The 20676-nt window shown below is 33.4% G+C and overlaps 1 protein-coding gene across 1 annotated transcript; it reads left to right on the top strand.

Annotated features, from left to right (window-relative positions):
- Positions 1 to 19097: 19097 nt before the first annotated feature.
- LOC126699499 (zinc-finger homeodomain protein 2-like) lies at positions 19098 to 20415 on the top strand. Its single transcript, XM_050397354.1, has one exon. It carries the CDS (start codon positions 19472 to 19474, stop codon positions 20393 to 20395), a length of 924 nt encoding a protein of 307 aa, XP_050253311.1. The 5' UTR covers positions 19098 to 19471; the 3' UTR covers positions 20396 to 20415.
- The last annotated feature ends 261 nt before the right edge of the window (positions 20416 to 20676 follow it).

Genomic DNA, 20676 nt, shown 5'->3' with positions numbered 1-20676 from the left:
CATAACTATCTAGGGCATACCCAACCTTAAGCACGTACATTTTTCGAGTCTATAATCACTAGCTTTAGAAAAAAACACAGTTAGATTTGAATTATTTGATCCTAGATTTTCAAAAACCATATTACATTCGAGCTAAGATACACATACCAATGATTAATTGATATTACTTGAAAATTGGGGGAGGAGGAGGACCTATTATCGAGAGCTATAGTAACTAGGAATTAATAAGAAGAATGGCATCGATTGAAAGTATGCTAAGTAGTAAGAAAAAAAAAACAAGGGATGAGCTGCAAATAGCACTGAAGGTAAGGCTGTTTATGGGTCTGACATTATTAAAGTTGGACCGAACAATTAAGCTTTCTCAAGATCTTGTTACTCCATTTCTTGGGTTAGGCTAAGATCTCTGGGCCGTGGATAGAAAAAGCCCAAGAAAAGCTGCAGTAAAACTGGGCTAAGGAAAAACTAAGATAAGATTACAATTTACACTTCTACACAAAGCCCATTTTCCTGGAACATGGGTTTGTTCTTCATGTCCTTTATGGGCCTAGTTTTGAGTGAGTTAGGCCTCATGTAAAACAAAACAAAGCAAATTGCAAGAATCTTTTTTTTTTTTTTTTTGGTGAAGAAAATTGCAAGAACTATATCTATATGATCAACGAGTTTTAGTCCTTATGCTAATTGAAAGAGTTTTATAGTCGACAATCCAACTAATTGCTCGTTTATAGTGATGCCGACATTAAAGAAACTTCATTACTCAGAAAAGTTCAATTTAGGATGTCTAAATCACTTTATAACAATGAAATAATTAGGGCCCTTTTATAAATGAAGTATAAACATAATCTTGATGATGACATCTTATAGGAACCTAATCAAAATGGGCCCCAAGGCTAAGAATGCACAGGAAAAGTAAGAAATGCCTACAATAGTGACAACATTGCTCAGAAGGTGCCTGAGTGAGAATAATATTATGGATGCAATCTTTGCAAATAGAGAATAGGAAAACTAAAAATTGAAATGAAGAAAGGCTGCCAAAAGAAAAAAAAAAAAGCAAGGAAATGGAAATCAAGGTCAGAACTCTCCCTATTCCCCACTTCTTTTTCTTCGTCTTGTCACCATGCTTGTCTCTTTTCTCGTAATTTTCTCTCTCTCTCTCTCTCACTCTCTCTCATCCATCGGAAAAAATTAAAAAAAAAAAAAAATTTCAAGCTTTTCTTATATCTTTTTATTAAGTGATAATTTTAATAATTTAACAGTTAGACTATATATTTTCGTTATATCTTTTGTACTTGCAAAATTTCAATAAAATCAAAATCAAAATCAATAGCTATATCTTAAAAAAATAAATTAAATTTTAAGTTTTTATGATCTAAAATTATGCATAAAAAATAAATTTATTAATCGAATAATAAATAACATTTTATTTGAACGAAATTTGACATATATATTAAGCACATAAAAAATATACAATTTAACGATTATATTTTTAAAATTCATATCTAATGAAAAAATAAAAGAATAGTTTAAAAGATTTCTGTCCACACTGTTGGAAAGTGAAACTAGTCCCCACATCCAGAGAAAAATAAAGAGAATCTAGTGTAATTTGAATAATTTAAACGAGTTTGGAATTATTATGAATGGAACGGAAAAGCAAGAGAGTAGGCATCAGTGAACACGTGTGTTACTAGTACGTGTGCCCATGTCTGTCTTTTTTGGGTGGAAAGAGATGAGAGGCTTGGAGGTGTTTGAATGAGAAATGCTGGTGTACGTGTGGTGTGTATCTCTTTGTCTCATTGTTAGGTTTTGTTCACTAAAGAAAGACACAACAATTCCTTTATATTTGCACAAAATATACAAAAAGAGTAAAATTCACTCTTTGTTTTTAGATTTTCAAAATCAGCCCTAGATAAAGTTTTATTTTTGAATGTTTGCTAACCTGAATTCATGTCTTGTGTGATGCTTCTGCAAGTCCTTTATGGGGGACTCAATTTATTTTTGAAGTCATATGGCCTTTAAGTATTTAATCTTTTTTGTTTTAGTTCTACATGGATGGTGGGATGAAAAATGATTGGGAAACAAGTGTTTTTTTATTATTTTTTTTATATATAAAAAAAATTCAATAATTGAGGGAGGTGAGATTTAAATTTTAAACTTTTTAGTTAGAAATATTAATGTTTTTTTTTTTTGTTGAAAAATATTAATATGTATTAGTTGAACTATATAAAACTCCTGTCAAATAACGATAAAGTGTTAAGTTAATTGTGAAGAACTTATATATAATTAAAACATCATTTTTTATTTCTCAAAAAAAAAAAAATCATTTTCCCACGATCTCATAACCATGACACAATATTTATTATGTACTAATCATGCCATGCTAATATGAATAATTATGAAAAGAAATTATGAAAAATTGTGTCCTTAATTTAACTCTTTTTAGTTTTACTAGTAGTAGATGACCTATTAGACGACTCATGCATGAGATAAATGGGTTATTACTTATTAGCAGTAGATATTCAAAAGCCCGAGGTGTACCCTTTGATGTTCAATAAATCTTTTTCTTTTAATATTTTTTTAAAGAAAAAGATTTTGAAGGGATTCAAATTAACAAGAATGTAGGTAAAGTAACATTACTGTTAATAAAATTTGCACCCTCTTTGATTTTTTTTTAACTTAAAAATATTAATATCTGATAGAATCATAATCATATTAATACGAAGAGTTGCCCATCAAAATTTTCACAAAATTTATATGATATTAAACACATTTAACTTTATAAATATTATATTTTCAACAATTCTCAAACCCTATTTATTTTGGCGTAATTTTTTTTTTCTTTTTTGGAAAACATCTTTAAAAATTTCAAATGGTTGGAGAAACTGAAAATACTAGCGAAACTGAAAACAATTTCATTGACCAACAAAAACATGCAATGCAGAGCATAAAACAATTTACACCCGTTAAAAAGGAGTAAAACAATTTCCCCCAAAACAACACAACATAATCAACCTACATGGCTACATGCCCAATCTATCGCACAACACCCATTGAACCATGACATTGCCATTATGTTGTTGGACCTAGCCATTGCCAATTTCTCTCTCTTGTGTGATTCCATTTCTCATTTCTCTCATTTCTTGACCAATGCGGCAATGCTCATGTTATTGTCAATGCCTCTTTTGTCCGCCATTGTCGATCTTACTTCTTCTCTCTATGAACTATAGGATTGATTACTCTCTCTCTCTCTCTCTCTCTCTAAATTCAATGCCTTTCTTTGTAATTTTTTTTCCATGGCATATGCATTGGTAAAATATATGTGAATCTCATGTATAATTATGAAATATTTATGTGAATTAATTTTCTCACTGCATGTGTTGTCAACTTGTCATAATTTGTGATATTCATGACTACTTGAGCTGTGTTATTGATTCCAAATTATCAAAAAAAATTGACACCAAATTACCAATTTCTTTTTTGTGGAAAACATATTAATAGAAACAAATATAAGCCTTAATTAGTTGTCAATAAAGGACAAGTCCTCTACACAGCCGTACCCATTGTTGCTTACCTCGTTCTTACATGGTAATGGTAGCTTGTGGTTTTATCAATATCCACATTGTTGATTGTTATGGACATGTGGCTACTCAAAACGAAGGTCGCACTCACTCACACCTAATATATAGTACCATCCTTCTCTTAATTAATGGTCTGTTGGAGTTGGACACAACACTCTTGAGAGAGAAAAAGAGTCCAACAATGTCTATTGCATTATCTTTCGAAGATGGTTTCCCGACAGCTGACATGAAAATGATAGAGGTACGGAGGGGGGGTGAGGCCATGGCGTCAGAAATGCATTACCTAAGGCACCAGGCTTTTGTGTGTGTGGGGTTTGGAATTGTGGTTTTGTGGAGTTAAATGACTCTGCGACTGTGGACCTGGTGCTGCACATTGCCAGAGTATTTATTAGGAATATCATCATTTAAAAAAAAAAAAATTGAACTCCAACCATAGTTTTTTTTTCTTATTTATATATATGTTATATATTAGATCAATTACCCAAAAAAAAAAAAATCTAATAATTATATAGTTCAAAAAGATGATATTTGAACCATGAATGTTTCCATTAAAAACATTAAAATGTATCAAGTATTAAATACAGTTAAATTGTAATCAATTCAAGAGAACATCGTTTAGAACAGTTGAATAGCAGATATTTTTTTTTTCTTATGGAAAAAAATATATATAAAAATGAATGCCAAAATAAAAAAATTTTAAAAAAAATTGCACATTTTAATTAAAATTTGTTTGAAAGAAGATCACGTATAATTTAATTAATTTGAATTTTTTTTAGTACTTGGCTGCTTTATCCAAAAATATGTTAAGATTTAATTAATTTAAAATATAGTTTAATTATGAATGACTCTTTCTTCACATAAACTACTTTTGAATGTTGACATATTTTGCATTATCATTATAATATTAAAAAAAATTGTTCTATATTTGTTAAAATCAATTTTAATTTATTAGTATTAAAGTATATAACATTAATCAAACTCTTCTTAAATCATCAAGTTTAATATATTTTAAACAGATTATAATTTGATTACATTGCACGTTTTCTATAATGTTTAAAAAATATATATTTCTTAATAAATATTTAAATATATAGCGTATATAAATATTTTTTTTCTGTATTACATGAACTAAAGACTAATTAATAGTAGGAGAAAAATACACAAATTCCCATATTGTTTTATCTAAAAATACAAAACCTCTTGAGATTTTGAGTGTTACATCTAATCCCATGTGGTATTAGTTTATGTGAACATCATTAATTATTTAACATTTAACCCTATGGGGGGTTTTGATAGAAACACGAAACCCCATATGAAATTGTTTTATGCGAGAATATAGCTCTAAATATGGACGCATGTCATCAAATGAGTAACTAATAAGTTACACATAAAACAACATGATAAGAGGTTAAGTGTGGCATCAAAATTTTAGGGCTTCTATTATTTATATATAAATCACATTGGCTTTCATGTACTTTTCCCTAATAATATATTACAAGAACCATAAAGGACAATATATTTAGAAATTTGGAGGGAGATGAGAGTAGAAGGTAATGAGAGAAGGAGACGAGATGAGAGAAAAGCAATATGGTTACCCCTTCCTTTCATTTGAGTGTTCTAAAAATTAAGTAGGGGAAGGGGAATATATATCCCTTAATTTATGTTTCAAAAATTAAATAGAAGAGTAAAGGGAAGTGGTCATATAAATTAATAATTATGATATTTTTTTTTTAAGAAATAGATATAAATTAACATTATAAAGACCAAGCTAATATAAATTAATATATATATATATTGGTTTAAAAAAAAAAAAAAAAAAATATAAGTGAAACTCTTACTATCCCATCGTGTCCAAATTCCTTCAATTTTGAGGAATTAAAAGGGGATAAGATATTCCTACAACCCCTTCCCCATCGGTCCTCCCCTTAACAAATAACCAAGGTTAATTAAACCCTACCCCTCAGTTTCACTTTACTTTCCTTCATTGAAAGAAGGATCTTTCTTCTCTTTAATTTATATTTCGTTTTTTGGACTATTGTACAATTCAATTCTTCAAGTTTCAAGGTGGATTCAAACTACCCTTATCGTCCTTCTTCTTATGCACTGTTTTGCTTAGGAGATTCAGCAACGTAGCGTTTAAGCTTCCTCCATATATGCGCTGCGCGCGATGCGAGACCACCCTGGAGTACTGGTCACACATGCACGTTAGTTGATCTCATTAGCTAGGTATATATTTTGTAATTAATAAGCGATTTTCAGTATAAATTATAGTATATTGGATTTTGTTAATGAAATATTTTAAAAGAAATACTTTTAAAAAATTTATAAATGGTTTTTTTTTTTAAATAAAATTTTCTATTTCCCCTAAAAGATGTATAAAAAATTTCTTAAAATAGTTTATTAACAAATAAGCATTAGTATATTTAATACTCTATTAACTATTATTATAATTTTAAGGCAGGATCCTAAAAAATATTAAAGAGATGCTACGTCTACAATATTTTTACAACAAATCACAGGTGGTTAGTTGTTATTGATTCAAATTTGAAACTAATATTAAGATTACTTTTTTGCCCTAACAATAACAACCAGTAACAATTTGCCACCTAGAATTTGTTATAAAAATGTTGTAGACATATCATTTCTCAAAATATTAATCGGAGATAAATTATTTACTCCCCAGGAATTTAGTATGAATTTGAGTTCTAGCTCCTAAATTAAAGGATTCAGATTTTGTCTAGTGCTCCATTAACTGCTCTAATGCATTAGATGGGGCATAAACTTGGTATTTAGAGGGAAGAAGCTTCGCCCTAATTATTAGTTAATTTTTTTTTATGAACTAATTATTAGTTAATTATGCATGTGATGTGATGGAAAATTATAGAATGCCAAATAAGTAACACCCACTTTTTTATTCGCTTATGTTTTTGAAATAAATGACAATTTATCATAAATTATTAGAAAAATATGTCTTAAAATTTGGATACTGCCATTTTAGTTTCAATTATTATTATTATTTTCCACTTTTTTTCCCTTGTCAAGAGTTCGATGTACTATTTGTATCGTTCATATGGCACCATTCATCATTTGAAATTTGATTTTTGCTATTTAAAAAATGGATGTCATAAATAATTAATGACTGGAAATTTTAGCTGATGAGTTTCACAAGATGCTTGCATCAGTTTTTTTTTTTTTTTTTTGAGATCAATGCTTGCATCAGTTACATGAATCCTTTCTAGTTTCTTTCATGTCCTACTTATATTTGGGGCCTAACTTTAACATGAGAAAATATTAATAAATAAGGGGATGTTTGGTAATGTTATTCTAGTAACATTATTAGTATGTGGATAAAAAAATATGTGAAAATATATTTAATATTGTTTAAACACTAAAAACTATTATTTGAAATACTTTACCAAACCAAACAGCCCCCGATGTTTGGTAAGAAAAGATGTGAGAAAGTGAAACATGATACTGTATGAAAAGACGTCAAGGACTCTTTTATCTTACTCAAGGACTCGGGACTTTTTTTCCCCCACTCTCGATTATTGCAAAACATATACTCCACAATGTTCTTAGTAGTACTTATGTTCAATCAAATGTTTTCATCAGGCACTCTCAAACCAGCCAAAGTGCTGCTAGACCAACATTTCGGCTTCAAGATTGGGTCCGATTTACAGACAGTAGAAATGGTCAAAGTCTCAATTCTTCCTTAAAAAAAAAGTTTTCACTTTTTATTATAATTAAAAATGGTTTATTTCCTCAAAAAAAAAAAAAATCGTTTATTTCAAAAAAATAAAAATAAAAAACCCAACTCGTCCCGTCATACTTAAATTTTGAAAATGACTTGATTTCGTGAAATTGTTAAAAACTCTTCTTACAAATATTTTGCAGTTTCTCTTGTTTTTTTATTGAAAGGTATTTTCTTAAGAATATATGTTATTTAGAAAATATATTTAATCAAAAAATTTATTTAAAATGGAGAAAAAAAAAAAGAAAAAAAAAGAGGGTGCCCAGAACTTATAAACACACTAGGAGGGTGCCTAGAGCTTATAAACATACAGTTAAGTTTATACTAATTAATCCATGTAGAATATTAGGATCCTAACATATTAAGTCCGGACATTCTCAAATAAATAAAGTCCGGACATAAGTTTGTATGTAAATTTCCTCCCAAAAATAAAAAAAGTTTCTATGTAAATAAAGCGAAATATAGTGTTTGAAATTTGAAGCTTAATTTATGAATGAACTCATCCAATTCCACAACAGTTAATGGGTGCATTTATTAATGGATTATTTTTAGAAATTTTTTATATCACTTTTTACTTTTATGAAAAATATAAAAAGTTATCCAAAAAAATCAGTTGCTTTTTTATTTTTCTATAAAAACTTTCTGAAAAAAAAAAAATATATATATATATATATTTTTTACAAAATTGAAATTTTACTCTAACTTAATCAAAATATATCATATCATATTATATTATATATAATAAAAGTTGGACTTAGACGCCGTGGTTGCGCCAAATGGCAACACCAAACTGAAGAAATTTTTTTAGATTTTTAGATTTTAAAAAGAAAAAAATGGATATAATTTTTTTTTTCTTATCTTCTTATTCTAAAATTTCTAAGTTGATAAAAATCTTAATTTAATTACAAACCAAATTCTTTTCTTCATCTATTTCTTCTTAATTTGATTATAATCCAAAATCTTCATCTTCATCTAATCTTCTTCTTTTTTTTTTTTTTTTTTGTTTAATTACTACACCTATTGCTACACGTAAAAAAGAAAAAAAAAGTGATAGTGAAAGCTTAATTTGATTACAATCCAAAATCTTCATCTTCATCTAATCCTTTTTTTTTCATTTAAATTACTACACCTATTTGCTACACGTAAAAAAAAACAAAAAAAAAACAAAACAAAAACAAAAACAAAAACAAAAACGTGATATTGAAAAGTTGAATCCAAGAGAAATTGAGATAAGCTAAAACTCTAAGTCTACTAAATGGATATAATTTTTTTTCCTTATCTTTTTCTCCTATTATTTCTAAGTTGATAAAAATCTTAATTTAACTACAATCCAAATTCTTTTCTTTATCTCTATTTCTTTAAATTCGATTACAATCCAAAATCTTCATCTTCATCTAATCCTTTTTTTTCTTTTAAATTACTACATCTATTGCTACACGTATATATAAATAAATAAATAACTAAAACAGTAACGTGATATTTAATTGAGTTAACATGATTATTTTTATACCTCCACAAATTAAGTTTGAATCCAAGAGAAATTGAGTTAAACTAAAACTCTACTAAGTCTACTCTACTCTACTATTTAAGAATTAATTATTAGTATTATTTGTATTTGTTAAACGGAAGCCCCAGTGGATGATGTATTTACTTTTGGGATCTTTAGTCACACGCATCTGTAGTACTGGAGGTGTTTTTGTAAATGATTTGAAGCTTGATTTTTGGTTGTCATTAGAGAGTATGTCATCATCTCATGGTAATGTATATTAGATTCTTTTAGATTTGCAGTACTTCCATAGAAAGCAGCATCCAGTATGCTATCTCTTGGCATCAATAATGATGAATATCTTTTAATTTATGGAAATTTTATTTTGGTCAAAATTTTTTCATTGAATCTATTTTGGATGGAATTCATCTATCATATGAAATTAGGAGATTTATGTGAGAAGATTTATCTTCATTTTTTTTTGAGTATCTATTTAATAATTTCTTAAATTATATGATTTAAAAAAAATTTAGATAATGCAATTCAACTTGATTATTGATATAATTTTTTGATTTGGTGTTCTTAATTGACTAGGCAAATTATTTCCTCACTTATGGCCACATTAAAATGGCTATGACTGGTAATTTATAGGTAAACATTTACATTGCAATCTAAATACTTACATTTTTGTAATTTATGGAATTTGTTTTTGGTTATTTATACAAGAAATTTATATATGATTAGCACTTCTGCTACTATGCATACATGTTAGCAAGTATAATGGAAATATTTTCAAGTGCTATATATATATATATATATATATATATAATTACAATTTTACTACTAAGAGCTTTTAGAAATTTAAAACTTATCATAATTTTTAAAAATATTTTATAATATCTTTTTTGCAAAAAAAAAAAAAAGTTACATAACATACATTTTCCATGCAACTTAATTTTTTTTAAATATTTTTACTATTTTTTTATTATATTTGATTATATGATCAAAAAAATATATATTTTTAGATAGAAACAACACAACCTAATTATTTTTATCAACTTTCTCAAAAAAAAATTATATAGTTATTATTATCAACTTTTTCTCTATTGTTTTTGTGGGGCCCAGCAATTTATGGGCCGGGCCCACTTATTCATGGGGAGCCCTAAGGCCCAAGCGGAAGAAGGTTATAGCCCAAAACTTAATAACGTAAAGCATAAATTGGCCCGAAGAATCAGCCGAGGACAGTGCAGTCCTCGGCTAACCCAAAGCTCCACCAACAAGAGGGGCAAAAAGGGTATAGGGACAAACTTGAAAGAAAGACTAAAATATCTGGGAAAGGCTGCCCTTACTACCTTCCCCATACCTGGCTCTGCACCTAACAGAGCCGTACGCTTTAGCTTTATCAACCACTCCCAACAACTTTGGTCTTGGACTGACAGGACAAATATCATTGTTGGAAAAGTTGACCCTACACGTGGACGAAGGAAAGTGAACGCGGGCTAGTATAAAAGAAAAAATAAGTAATCTAGGCAGGGGATTGGCCAAAAAGGAAGGGCTTCCAGTCCACCTCCAGGAGAAAGACTCCACGGGTGAAGACACTTTAAACCACATATGAACACCACAAAAACCCACCGCTGGGCAACTAAGGCCTAGCCTTTCGAACCCACTCTCTACAAATGATATTGTATGGGCCCATTCATGCGCGAACCCAATACTACTGCGGTTTGTTGCGGGACGTGACCCTACAATTGGCGCCGTCTGTGGGAAGGCTTGCGCGTTAGCTCGAGCGGCGGTGGAGTTGAGCTTATGTCGAACAAGGGTCTACGAGGATGCCTTTACGACCGGCGACACGTTGTTGTTGTCCCGACACAAGTTCCCACTAGGGGCTACGCCTCGTAGTGCCAGTGGCATAGCAAGTCTAGGGGCTTTAAACATCAAGTTAGCTTCCCCCACTTTATTCGAGGAGCTAACCTTTAGGAAGTAGGTAAATTAAGAAACGGAATACAAGTTTTGGACAGAACCAAGGCCTTGTATGGTCCTCGGACCCAAGCCTCTGGGGAAACCAACTACTTACAAAGAGAATACAGGTTTTGGACAGAACCAAGGCCTTGTATGGTCCTCGGACCCAAGCCTCTGGGGAAACCAACTACTTACAAAGAGAATACAGATTTTGGACAGAACCAAGGCCTTGTATGGTCCTCGAACCCAAGCCTCTGGGGAAACCAACTACTTACAAAGAGAATACAGGTTTTGGACAGAACCAAGGCCTTGTATGGTCCTCGGACCCAAGCCTCTGGGGAAACCAACTACTTACAAAGAGAATACAAGTTTTGGACAGAACCAAGGCCTTGTATGGTCCTCGGACCCAAGCCTCTGAGGAAACCAACTACTTACAAAGAGAATACAGGTTTTGGACAGAACCAAAACCTTGTATGGCCCTCGGACCCAAGCCTCTGGGGAAACCAATTACTTACAAAGGTAAAACTACGTTACGTAGACCTTAGAACCTCCCCGAGGAAAACTCTCCATTAACAACTGGGTTAATTCCTGAACTACATGGATTCTCTAGTTTGCCCTCGGATCGTCGACACCAAAGGGACCAGTACGGAATGGAGCAACATGTTTCCAAAAGCATAATCGAAGTCATTCAATGCTCGGTCACCCCCTCGGATGGATCATTTAGAATTTATCGTTCTCGGACAGTATTCTCGCGCTTATTATAGAACGTTCAACCGTTGTCTCGGTTAGTTTCCTAAGTTTAACTTACTATGAATTGTTATTATTATGCCTGGTAGTGTCGGTAAATAAGAATTAGTTGGATTGTGTTTCAAGGGTTCTTGCTCTAAATATCGCTGAGGAGAAACACACACCTGGGGCACACCCATTCACAAAGCGGTGTTGCCAAAAGAACAGTATTCAAAACAAGTAAATAAATTTCCATTTTTACTAAAACAAAGAAATAGTACAGCGTACAATGAAAAGCTGGAATCAGCTTATGTTAAAGCTCACTGTATAATTGAAAAGGAAGATACAAGAGAATAAGACAAAGCAGAAGAGACAGTACAAACGAGAGGTTGGCTTCTAAAGCTAACCACATAACCAAAAAGAAAGAAAGATACAAAAGAATAAGATAAAGCCGAGGAAGTGGATCAGAGGAGAGGTTGGCTACTGCTCCAAGACCTCGTTCTTCCTCAATGCTTTTACATGCCCATAACTCAAGCAGCAAAAGAAACCTAACTTGAGCCTTACACCGCTGAAGGAAAGGTGCAGGGAGCTGGAAGTTGAGGAGCCTTCACCAAAAATTTGCCTGCGACAGGGCAGAGGCGATGATGGCGGAGAATCTTTCTTCTGACACACCAAAATTCTGGCATGAACAGAACCTGCTTCGGATTTTGACTAAAAGAGGGAGAAACACCCTTTCCCCTCTGTCGAAGCGGAGTATTCTCTTGAATTTATGCTTCCTTTGCCCGTACCTCACTATTCTGAGTCTCAGGAGGACACGGCGCCTCTGTGGCGGAGAGAGTTTCTTCTCCCCAACCCTCGCCTCAAACATGTTATGCTAAGGGGGGATAGCACTGGATATGGGAGTTGTGATTTGGGAGGAAACTGAAGAATTGGTGCGTAGGTGAAGTAACTTTCTCTCCTATTTATTTAAAAGATAAGGTGGTGGCATTTAATTCATGCAGCGTCCCAAGGAACGCTACAGACAAGATGGCTCTGGCTCAATCTCCAATGCCACCTGCAACCATGGGATTAAAGGAGTCTCGGGAAAGTGCACCTCGAACACTGGGATGCCAAAAAGTACCGCGTGACCAAAGACTATAGAAATACCCTTTAAGTGGTGGGCCTAGTGAATTCGCGGCCCAGGCCCGTTCTGCATGGGGGCCCAGGGACTATGGCCCACGCCGAGGAATAGCCGTTGCCGAGGACAACCTCCTACTCGGCACCTCGCGAAATACCTGAGGAAAGGGAGAAACTGAACTACAGCCTTCGGACTCAAGCCTATGGGGAAACCAACTACCTGGATGACAAAACTAGGTTTTGGACAGAACCAAGGCGTTGCGAAGTCCTCGGACTCAAGCCTATTGGGACGCCCACTACTCGGATGGGGAAAGCCCTCGGCTCAAATACTGTAAAACGTTAAGGCCGATAAAAGTGTTAGGATGATAGCGAGACGCCCCATTATTTGGTAGCCTAGGGGGGCTGTTCATTCTTGCGAGAGATATGTCTTCGGATGATTACCTCCTACACCGCATAGAGCAACCAGTTCTAATCTCGGCATTGTTTTGGGTAAGTATCGTTATTCACAGATAGACATTGTTGTGTCAAATAATTCTATCAAAGTTATAGTGATATCTTTTTATTAGCAAGTATTTTGGCCTTAGTTGTCATCGGTTCAAATGCTATATCATTGTGCCGAGCAGTACTTGTAAACTTGTAAAAAACATAGAAACAGAACGTGCGAAGTAAAATAACAATAATTTTTATTAATGTGAAAAATTACTACAACGTACAAAGAGGGGTTTAGACAAGCCTATACAAAAGGTAAACTGCCGAAGCAATAATAACATCCGCAATACAGATAAGCAAACATTCAGGTGTCTTTTAAACTCGTCTTCAAAGTCTCTCCAATCTCTGCCTTAGTATTGCTCATATTGAGAGAAGAACCTTCTTTAGAAAAAGATGAAGGAGAAGGAAGAAGAGGATGGAGGAGATGAATGAGGAAGATGGAGGAGATGAATGAGGAAGATGGAGGAGAAGAAGAGGGAAAAGATGAGAAGGAAGAAAGAGAGGCAAAAGGAGGCGCCAGTGAACGAAGAGAGGAAGAAGCAGGGGCACTTAGTCCCTGCCCCAGTCCTGACTCCTAACACACTGTTGCCATATTAGATATGCTCATGAGAGAGCGGGTAGTACTGATGATGTGTGTCCTCGGCTTAGTCACGTCGAAAGTGTGACGTGACGAGCCCCTGCTTCGGATTTTGGCTAAAAGAAAAGCGAGACAAGTCTTGAGTCTCCGCCATCCTTGCCCTGACCGGGCCATTTCGAGCTTCGTTAGAACATGGTGTTTCTGGGAGGGGAATGGTTTTTTCATTGCTTATTACTATGGTGAGTACATTTCAGGTTAGGGAATAACCAGAGAGTAAAAGTAAACTCCGGAAGGAATCTGAGGGTTTCAAATTTTGGTGGGATTAAAGGAATTCATCTGTGGGAGAAACAATTCTTGTTTCTTCTCTTTATATAGGGGACGAAGAGGAGAGTACTTAATGTGTTCAGATCTCCAAGAAAATCTGCAAACATGAATACGCCCGTTTCATTCCCCCACGCCATCAAAAACCGTTGAATCTGGGAGGTCTCGTAAAGAGAAGATATTAAAGACGCGCTTTAGATAACCAAATGGCATAAACGCATCGTGCGCAAATCAAGGGGAACATCTTGTAGACCGGTACATTCCCTGGGCAGGTGAAGAGTCGCCAGCGTCAGTCAAGGGCTGAATTAAATGAGCCATAATAAAGGCTCGGTGTTACCAAAACCCCCCTCTCTAACCAAGAGGTCGGACAGCAGGGTTTTGAGGGACTATTGTGGGGCCCAGCAATTTATGGGCCGGGCCCACTTATTCATAGGGAGTCCTAAGGCCCAAGCCGAAGAAGGTTATAGCCCAAAACTCAATAACGTAAAGCATAAATTGGCCCGAAGAATCAGCCGAGGACAGTGTAGTCCTCGGCTAACCTAAAGCTCCACCAACAAGAGGGGCAAAAACGGTATAGGGACAAACTTGAAAGAAAGACTAAAATATCTGGGAAAGGCTGCCCTTACTACCTTCCCCATACCTGGCTCTGCACCTAACAGAGCCGTACGCTTTAGCTTTATCAACCACTCCCAACAACTTTGGTCTTGGACTGACGGGACAAATATCATTGTTGGAAAAGTTGACCCTACACGTGGACGAAGGAAAGTGAACGCGGGCTAGTATAAAAGAAAAAATAAGTAATCTGGGTAGGGGACTGGCCAAAAAGGAAGGGCTTCCAGTCCACCTCCAGGAGAAAGACTCCACGGGTGAAGACACTTTAAACCACATATGAACACCACAAAAACCCACCGCTGGGCAACTAAGGCCTAGCCTTTCGAACCCACTCTCTACAAATGATATTGTATGGGCCCATTCATGCGCGAACCCAATACTACTGCGGTTTGTTGCGGGACGTGACCCTACAGTTTTATTAATTTTTTAGATAAATACAAAAGCTTAATTGTAGATATGAAATTTTTTAGGTTTTTCTTTATTCTTATCTTCTCCTTTTGTAATATATCTTCTTCTTTGTGGAATATAAATCATGCCAAATTGTGAATCCCCAAATCCCCAAGGAAACACCTCTTCCTCTAGCTACAAAGATATGTATTACTTTTCTTTTCTTTTCCATTTTTTTTTTCACAAAGCTACATTCTAATTCATGAGTAAGGAGCAATAAATTCAATGATAATAATAAATAGAGCATTTAGGTAAATCTATAAATGTTATTTTCTATGGGTGTATTTCTTTGGTACGTGTATACACATATATTGCGTCTTATATTGTTTATAGGACCTTTTGTTTTCTATACTTTGTGTTGTCTTACTCTTATTATGAGCTAGAAACCTAGATTTTGCATTTTATGAATTTGGAAGGACAAATTTTTAAACTCTTTTAAGAAATGTAGATTCATATGTTGGCTTACTTTCTAAATCATGAGTTATTCTCTTTTGATAAATAATTCTCATATATATATATATATATAGAGAGAGAGAGAGAGAGAGAGAGAGAGAGAGGGAAATACACACATGTTGTGGTGGTTACCTAATGATGTACAATATAATTTATTCAAACACACTATGTTTATTATGTATTAGGATAATTAATTTAGAGTTTCAAGTTTCTCACTACTTAATTAGTAGAGTATTTCATAAATAAACCCCCTTTTTTTACATTCAATTCTAATTAAAATAATTTTTCATTTTTTATAATCTATATTTAACATCAAAATATATATTTTAATTTATATATGATTTTTTATCTAAGACATTTAATTCACATGTGATTTTTTTTATTAAACCGTGCATCGCACGGACATAATGCTAGTATGTATATAAAACTTCTTTCTAAATACTTAAAATTTTAGCCTTTATCCCTCCTTACCTCACAAGTACTTTGTATTTGTGAAGTGACGATCACACTTAAAAGTGCATGGTGATTTGAAAATAGTTTATAAAATAATGTCTTTATCGCGACCGTTAACTTTTTACTTTACTATTATTATTTTTTTAAGTATTGGAAAAGCTCTCTCAGATAAGATAACATCAATCGCTTCACAATAAGTGACCATGATAAATTAAAAGACTTCATACTTTGAGGCAAAGAACGTGACAATTATAATGTCGGAAATGGAAGGCACGTTGGCAGCTCCCCATAAGTGCCAACAATTTAATTATTCCAAGGTAAAATCCGTGTCCTAAAGTGTGTGGTTATCTCATGCATGCCTAGCCTAGCAGCTCTCTCATATTTTTGTCACAAACTGCATCGCCTAGCTCCAAGTCAGGGAGCCTGTCTATTTTTGTTGTAACCAAGGCTCGTAAAAAGTTCACTATCCGCGGAGGTGGCTGTTAGTAAGTACTCATGGCTTATCATTATACAAGTTCGAGGTTCTAAGTTTGAGTATTAACAAGCTTCACAATTGTGAAGGTCATTCCACACTATTTATTAGTGTGGTTTATATGGCCTCAGAGACCAGGGCAATGACCACACCTACAAACTCTTTATTTTTTATTTATTAAAAAAAAACCACCTTTCTGATACAGTTATTCACTCTTATGGCACATTAAATGGTAATTGCAAGCCTGCCTCATCTGTCTTGAGTTTGCCTCATATAAATAGTAATTGCAAGCCCCACTAGTGTTGGGGTCATCCCAAACATCAATCCTTCGCGACCTACTTTTTTAGCTTTACTATATATATTTTTTTTTGGATGATTTTTTTTTTTAGCTTTACTTGAGTTTGGTTTGAAGAATGGTTTCAATTTCTATAATTAATTTTTTAATAAGCAATTCATTAAAAAGAGAGACGAATAAAGTGGCATGATCTTGTTATTTAGAAAGTATATAAGAGAATTACCAACATGGAAAGGATATCCTGAGTCCTGATGGGCTTTTAGTTGATGATATATGTCTCTTTTTTTTTCTTTTTCTTTTTTTCAGAATTACATTACTCTTATATAAGGAGAGAAGGTAATAAGGTAGCTCATAGTCTAGCTCGATATGCTTTACATATCTCGGATTTTGTTGTGTGGATGGAGGATGTTCCACCACAAGTTTTTTCTGTTTTTCAAGCTGATTTGGCCGACTTCCAATAAAATAAACTAAGCATTGTTACTTCTAAAAAAAGGAAGAGGTTTAAGCACTTTTTAATTTAATAAAATAAATGAAAAGTTAATGAATGCTCTAAGGTCATTGATTTAGGAAATATTTTTTTTTAGAAATTTTTTACGGGAAAAGAAAGTAATTGGTTTTTTAACAACTTTTTATATTTCTCATAAAAGCAATATTAAAATTTTCAAAAATTGTCTATTGACAAATGCTTTAAAGACATCTATTAACGAGACCTATTTCTCTAAAATAAATAGGACGCAAATAATGGAAGGTTTACAAATTCCTAGGCGCATTTATCATTGTTTGTTTGAGAGGAGGGGGAAGAGAATGGAATATGATTTTTTTGGTGAAGATTTTATTTCTATTTACTTGTTTGAGTAAATAGATATAAAATGTTTCACTAGAGTACTACAATGAAAGCATCATACATGTCTCATTAGATACAAAGTCAAATATAAGGTTTTTGTTTGAATACTTTTTAGGACAAATGAGTGAATACATTTACTATGCCAAAAGGAGTCTCTATCATTTTTTTTTTAAATAAATAATTTTGATAAGATATCAAAGAATAAACCAAATACAGCTTTAATAATATTCTAAAAATCCTATAAAAAATAATATTCTAGAAATTCTTTTTTAAATTTCTCAAATTAGATATGAATATTATACCATATTATGGCGTTGCTAAACATTTACATCTCCCTACATCACATTCATGATAGAGATTTGAATGTCAAGATGTGTATTTGATTTCTTCAACCAAAACACCGTGTTAAAAATGTGTTTGAATGAAGCAATAGACTAAGATAGAAGAGGGAGCTAAACTATTTCAAAGGGTGGGGCTATCCTTTTTTTTTTTTTTTTTGGATGTTTGTTTTTGAGAGGGATGGAAAAGTACTTGACTGTAGTAGTGGCACCAATATTCATGTCCCCTCTTCACATTAGAAGAATTTACACGGACATGCTTCAAGTTTAATAAAAACAAATTATGTATTTTATTTTTCCCTTATAATTTGTTTAGAACTTCAAAATTTCTATAAAAAAAGGCAGTATTATATATCATACTATAATGTTAATTTACATATTACTATATTGTTTTCAATATTAAATCAAATAAGGTGATCCACATATAATTGTTTTATACTTTCATTTTCTATAAACCATGTACTGCTTTATCCAAAACTGATTAACCGAATCTTCACCTCTTATTGTTTACAACTCAATCACCACTCCCATTAACGCTCTTGGTCTATGGTGGCTAACCACTGCTGCTAGTCTCCAATCATGATTTTTTTATTTTTAATCTTAAATTTTCCTCTTCTTTTATATATATATATATATATATATATATATGTGTATGTGTTTGGAAGACAAGAAAATATAATAAAGTAGTAGAAAATATGTTTTCATAGTATTTTTAAAAATACAGGTAATTTTTTTTTTCTAAATATTTTCAAAAACTACAAACATTTGAAAATTTTTTTTTTTAATCAAACAGTTTTATGGGGGTAAAAAAACAGGAAACAAAATGAAGAAGAAGAAGAAGAAGAAGAAGAATTATCTCCTCCCTCTTGCTCCAAGCTCCTATGTCTCAAAAGTGTTACGTCATTTCGTTGACAGCTCACGCTACACTCTCCCTTCTCATTTGTTTTCCATTATTACTACTGACACGTAATTTCAAGATTCTTACCGCTAGGAAAAAAAGAAAAAAAAAATTCGATCACAAAAAGAGGAAAAAGAAAGATGTAGACAAAAGCGAGTCAGTGATTGCATCATCTACAACACGACAAAAAAACCAAAACCCAGTACATATATAAATAAACACAAAATTACGCTTCTAATTAACCAAAGCTCAAACCGTAAAACCCATCTCTATAAAAACCACAACAAAAACATAAAAAACAAAAACAAAAACAAAACAAAACAAAACCTCTCGATTAAAAAGGCATACCCTCTTTTTTTTTCCTGCAGGAAAAATTGATGTCCACACTCTCCTATCCCAACCTAGCTAGACTCTCTTATTCTTATCTCCTCCTTAGCTCTTCCTCTTCTTTCTTTGCTTAGACAAATATTCCCATAATTATTTCTATTAGTCATTTTATGTAAAACACAAACACAAACACAAAACACAGAACACAGAACACAGAACACAACCTCTTTATTTTTTTTTGTTGTTACAATTATTGGTATTACTATTACAATCTTGGGGTTTTCTGAGTACTCTAGCAGCTTAAACTCGATCCATTGGAAATAGAGAACAAAGAAATGGAATTCGAGGAGGAGGAGGAGGAGGAGCATGAAGAAGAAGAAGAAGACATGGAAATTCCAACACCACCAGCACCTGCGTACGAATTACCGGTTACCAACTCAGCCAGTGGTAAGCCCAAAGTACTGGTGGGTCCCAACAACAACCACCCCACCACTTCTTCTGCCACCACCACCACGATGACCAGATACAGAGAATGCTTGAAGAACCACGCGTTGGGTATGGGAGGCCACGCGTTGGACGGTTGCGGAGAGTTCTTGGCAGCCGGAGAGGAAGGTACGCTCGACGCGCTGAAATGCGCCGCCTGCAACTGCCACCGTAACTTCCACCGCAAGGAAGTTAACGATCATCATCATCATCATCATCGATCATCATCAGAAGTCTACCACCACTATCAGCAACAATTCACACCTTATTATCATCATCAACATCGATCTCCACAACCACCACATCATAGTGGGTACTTGCACATGACCACCACGTTGTCTCAGCATCATCAAAGACCGCCTTTGGCTTTGCCAGCTGCTTCAGGCGGTGGCGGTCAAGATTTGGAGGACATGTCAAACCCTAGTAGCAGTGGTGGTGGCGGTGGTGGTGGTGGGACTAGTAGTGGTGGTGGGTCAAAGAAGAGGTTTAGAACAAAGTTTAGCCAGGAACAGAAGGAGAAGATGCTTCAATTTGCGGAGAGCGTAGGGTGGAAGATTCAGAAGCACGATGAAGCTGCGGTGGAACAGTTCTGTGCAGAGACAGGTGTGAGAAGGCAAGTACTCAAGGTCTGGATGCACAACAACAAGCACACCCTAGGTAAGAAACCCAAAAAAAAAAAAAAAAAAAAAAAACCCTTTTTTCTTTTGTTTGAGAAAATTGGTGCCACGTTCATGGAAGAAAATTGTAATGTAAATTTTGCTACGAGATCTAATTAACTAGCTAGGGTTCTGTCTCATTATTCTTGTTTTTTTTTTTTTTTTTTTTTTTTTTTTTTTTTTTTTTTTTTTTTTGGGCCTACTTGTTGTGTCATGATACATTGTTAATTGCTAGTGATGACTGATGAGCTATTAGCCTATTACTCTTACTAGGCTTTACAGTTTACTTTCAACAATTCTTTTTCCTTTTTATTTTTTTCTGAAATTAACTAAGCTTCAATTCTAACTTGATCTCTTTGAGTAATAGAGCCTAATTAAACATGTTTGCATAGTTGAATGGA

This window comes from Quercus robur, chromosome 9 (genome assembly GCF_932294415.1).
Source record: "Quercus robur chromosome 9, dhQueRobu3.1, whole genome shotgun sequence".
NCBI lineage: Eukaryota > Viridiplantae > Streptophyta > Magnoliopsida > Fagales > Fagaceae > Quercus > Quercus robur.
Note: the sequence above shows the minus strand (reverse complement) of the source record. Positions and strands in the feature narration are given on the sequence as shown.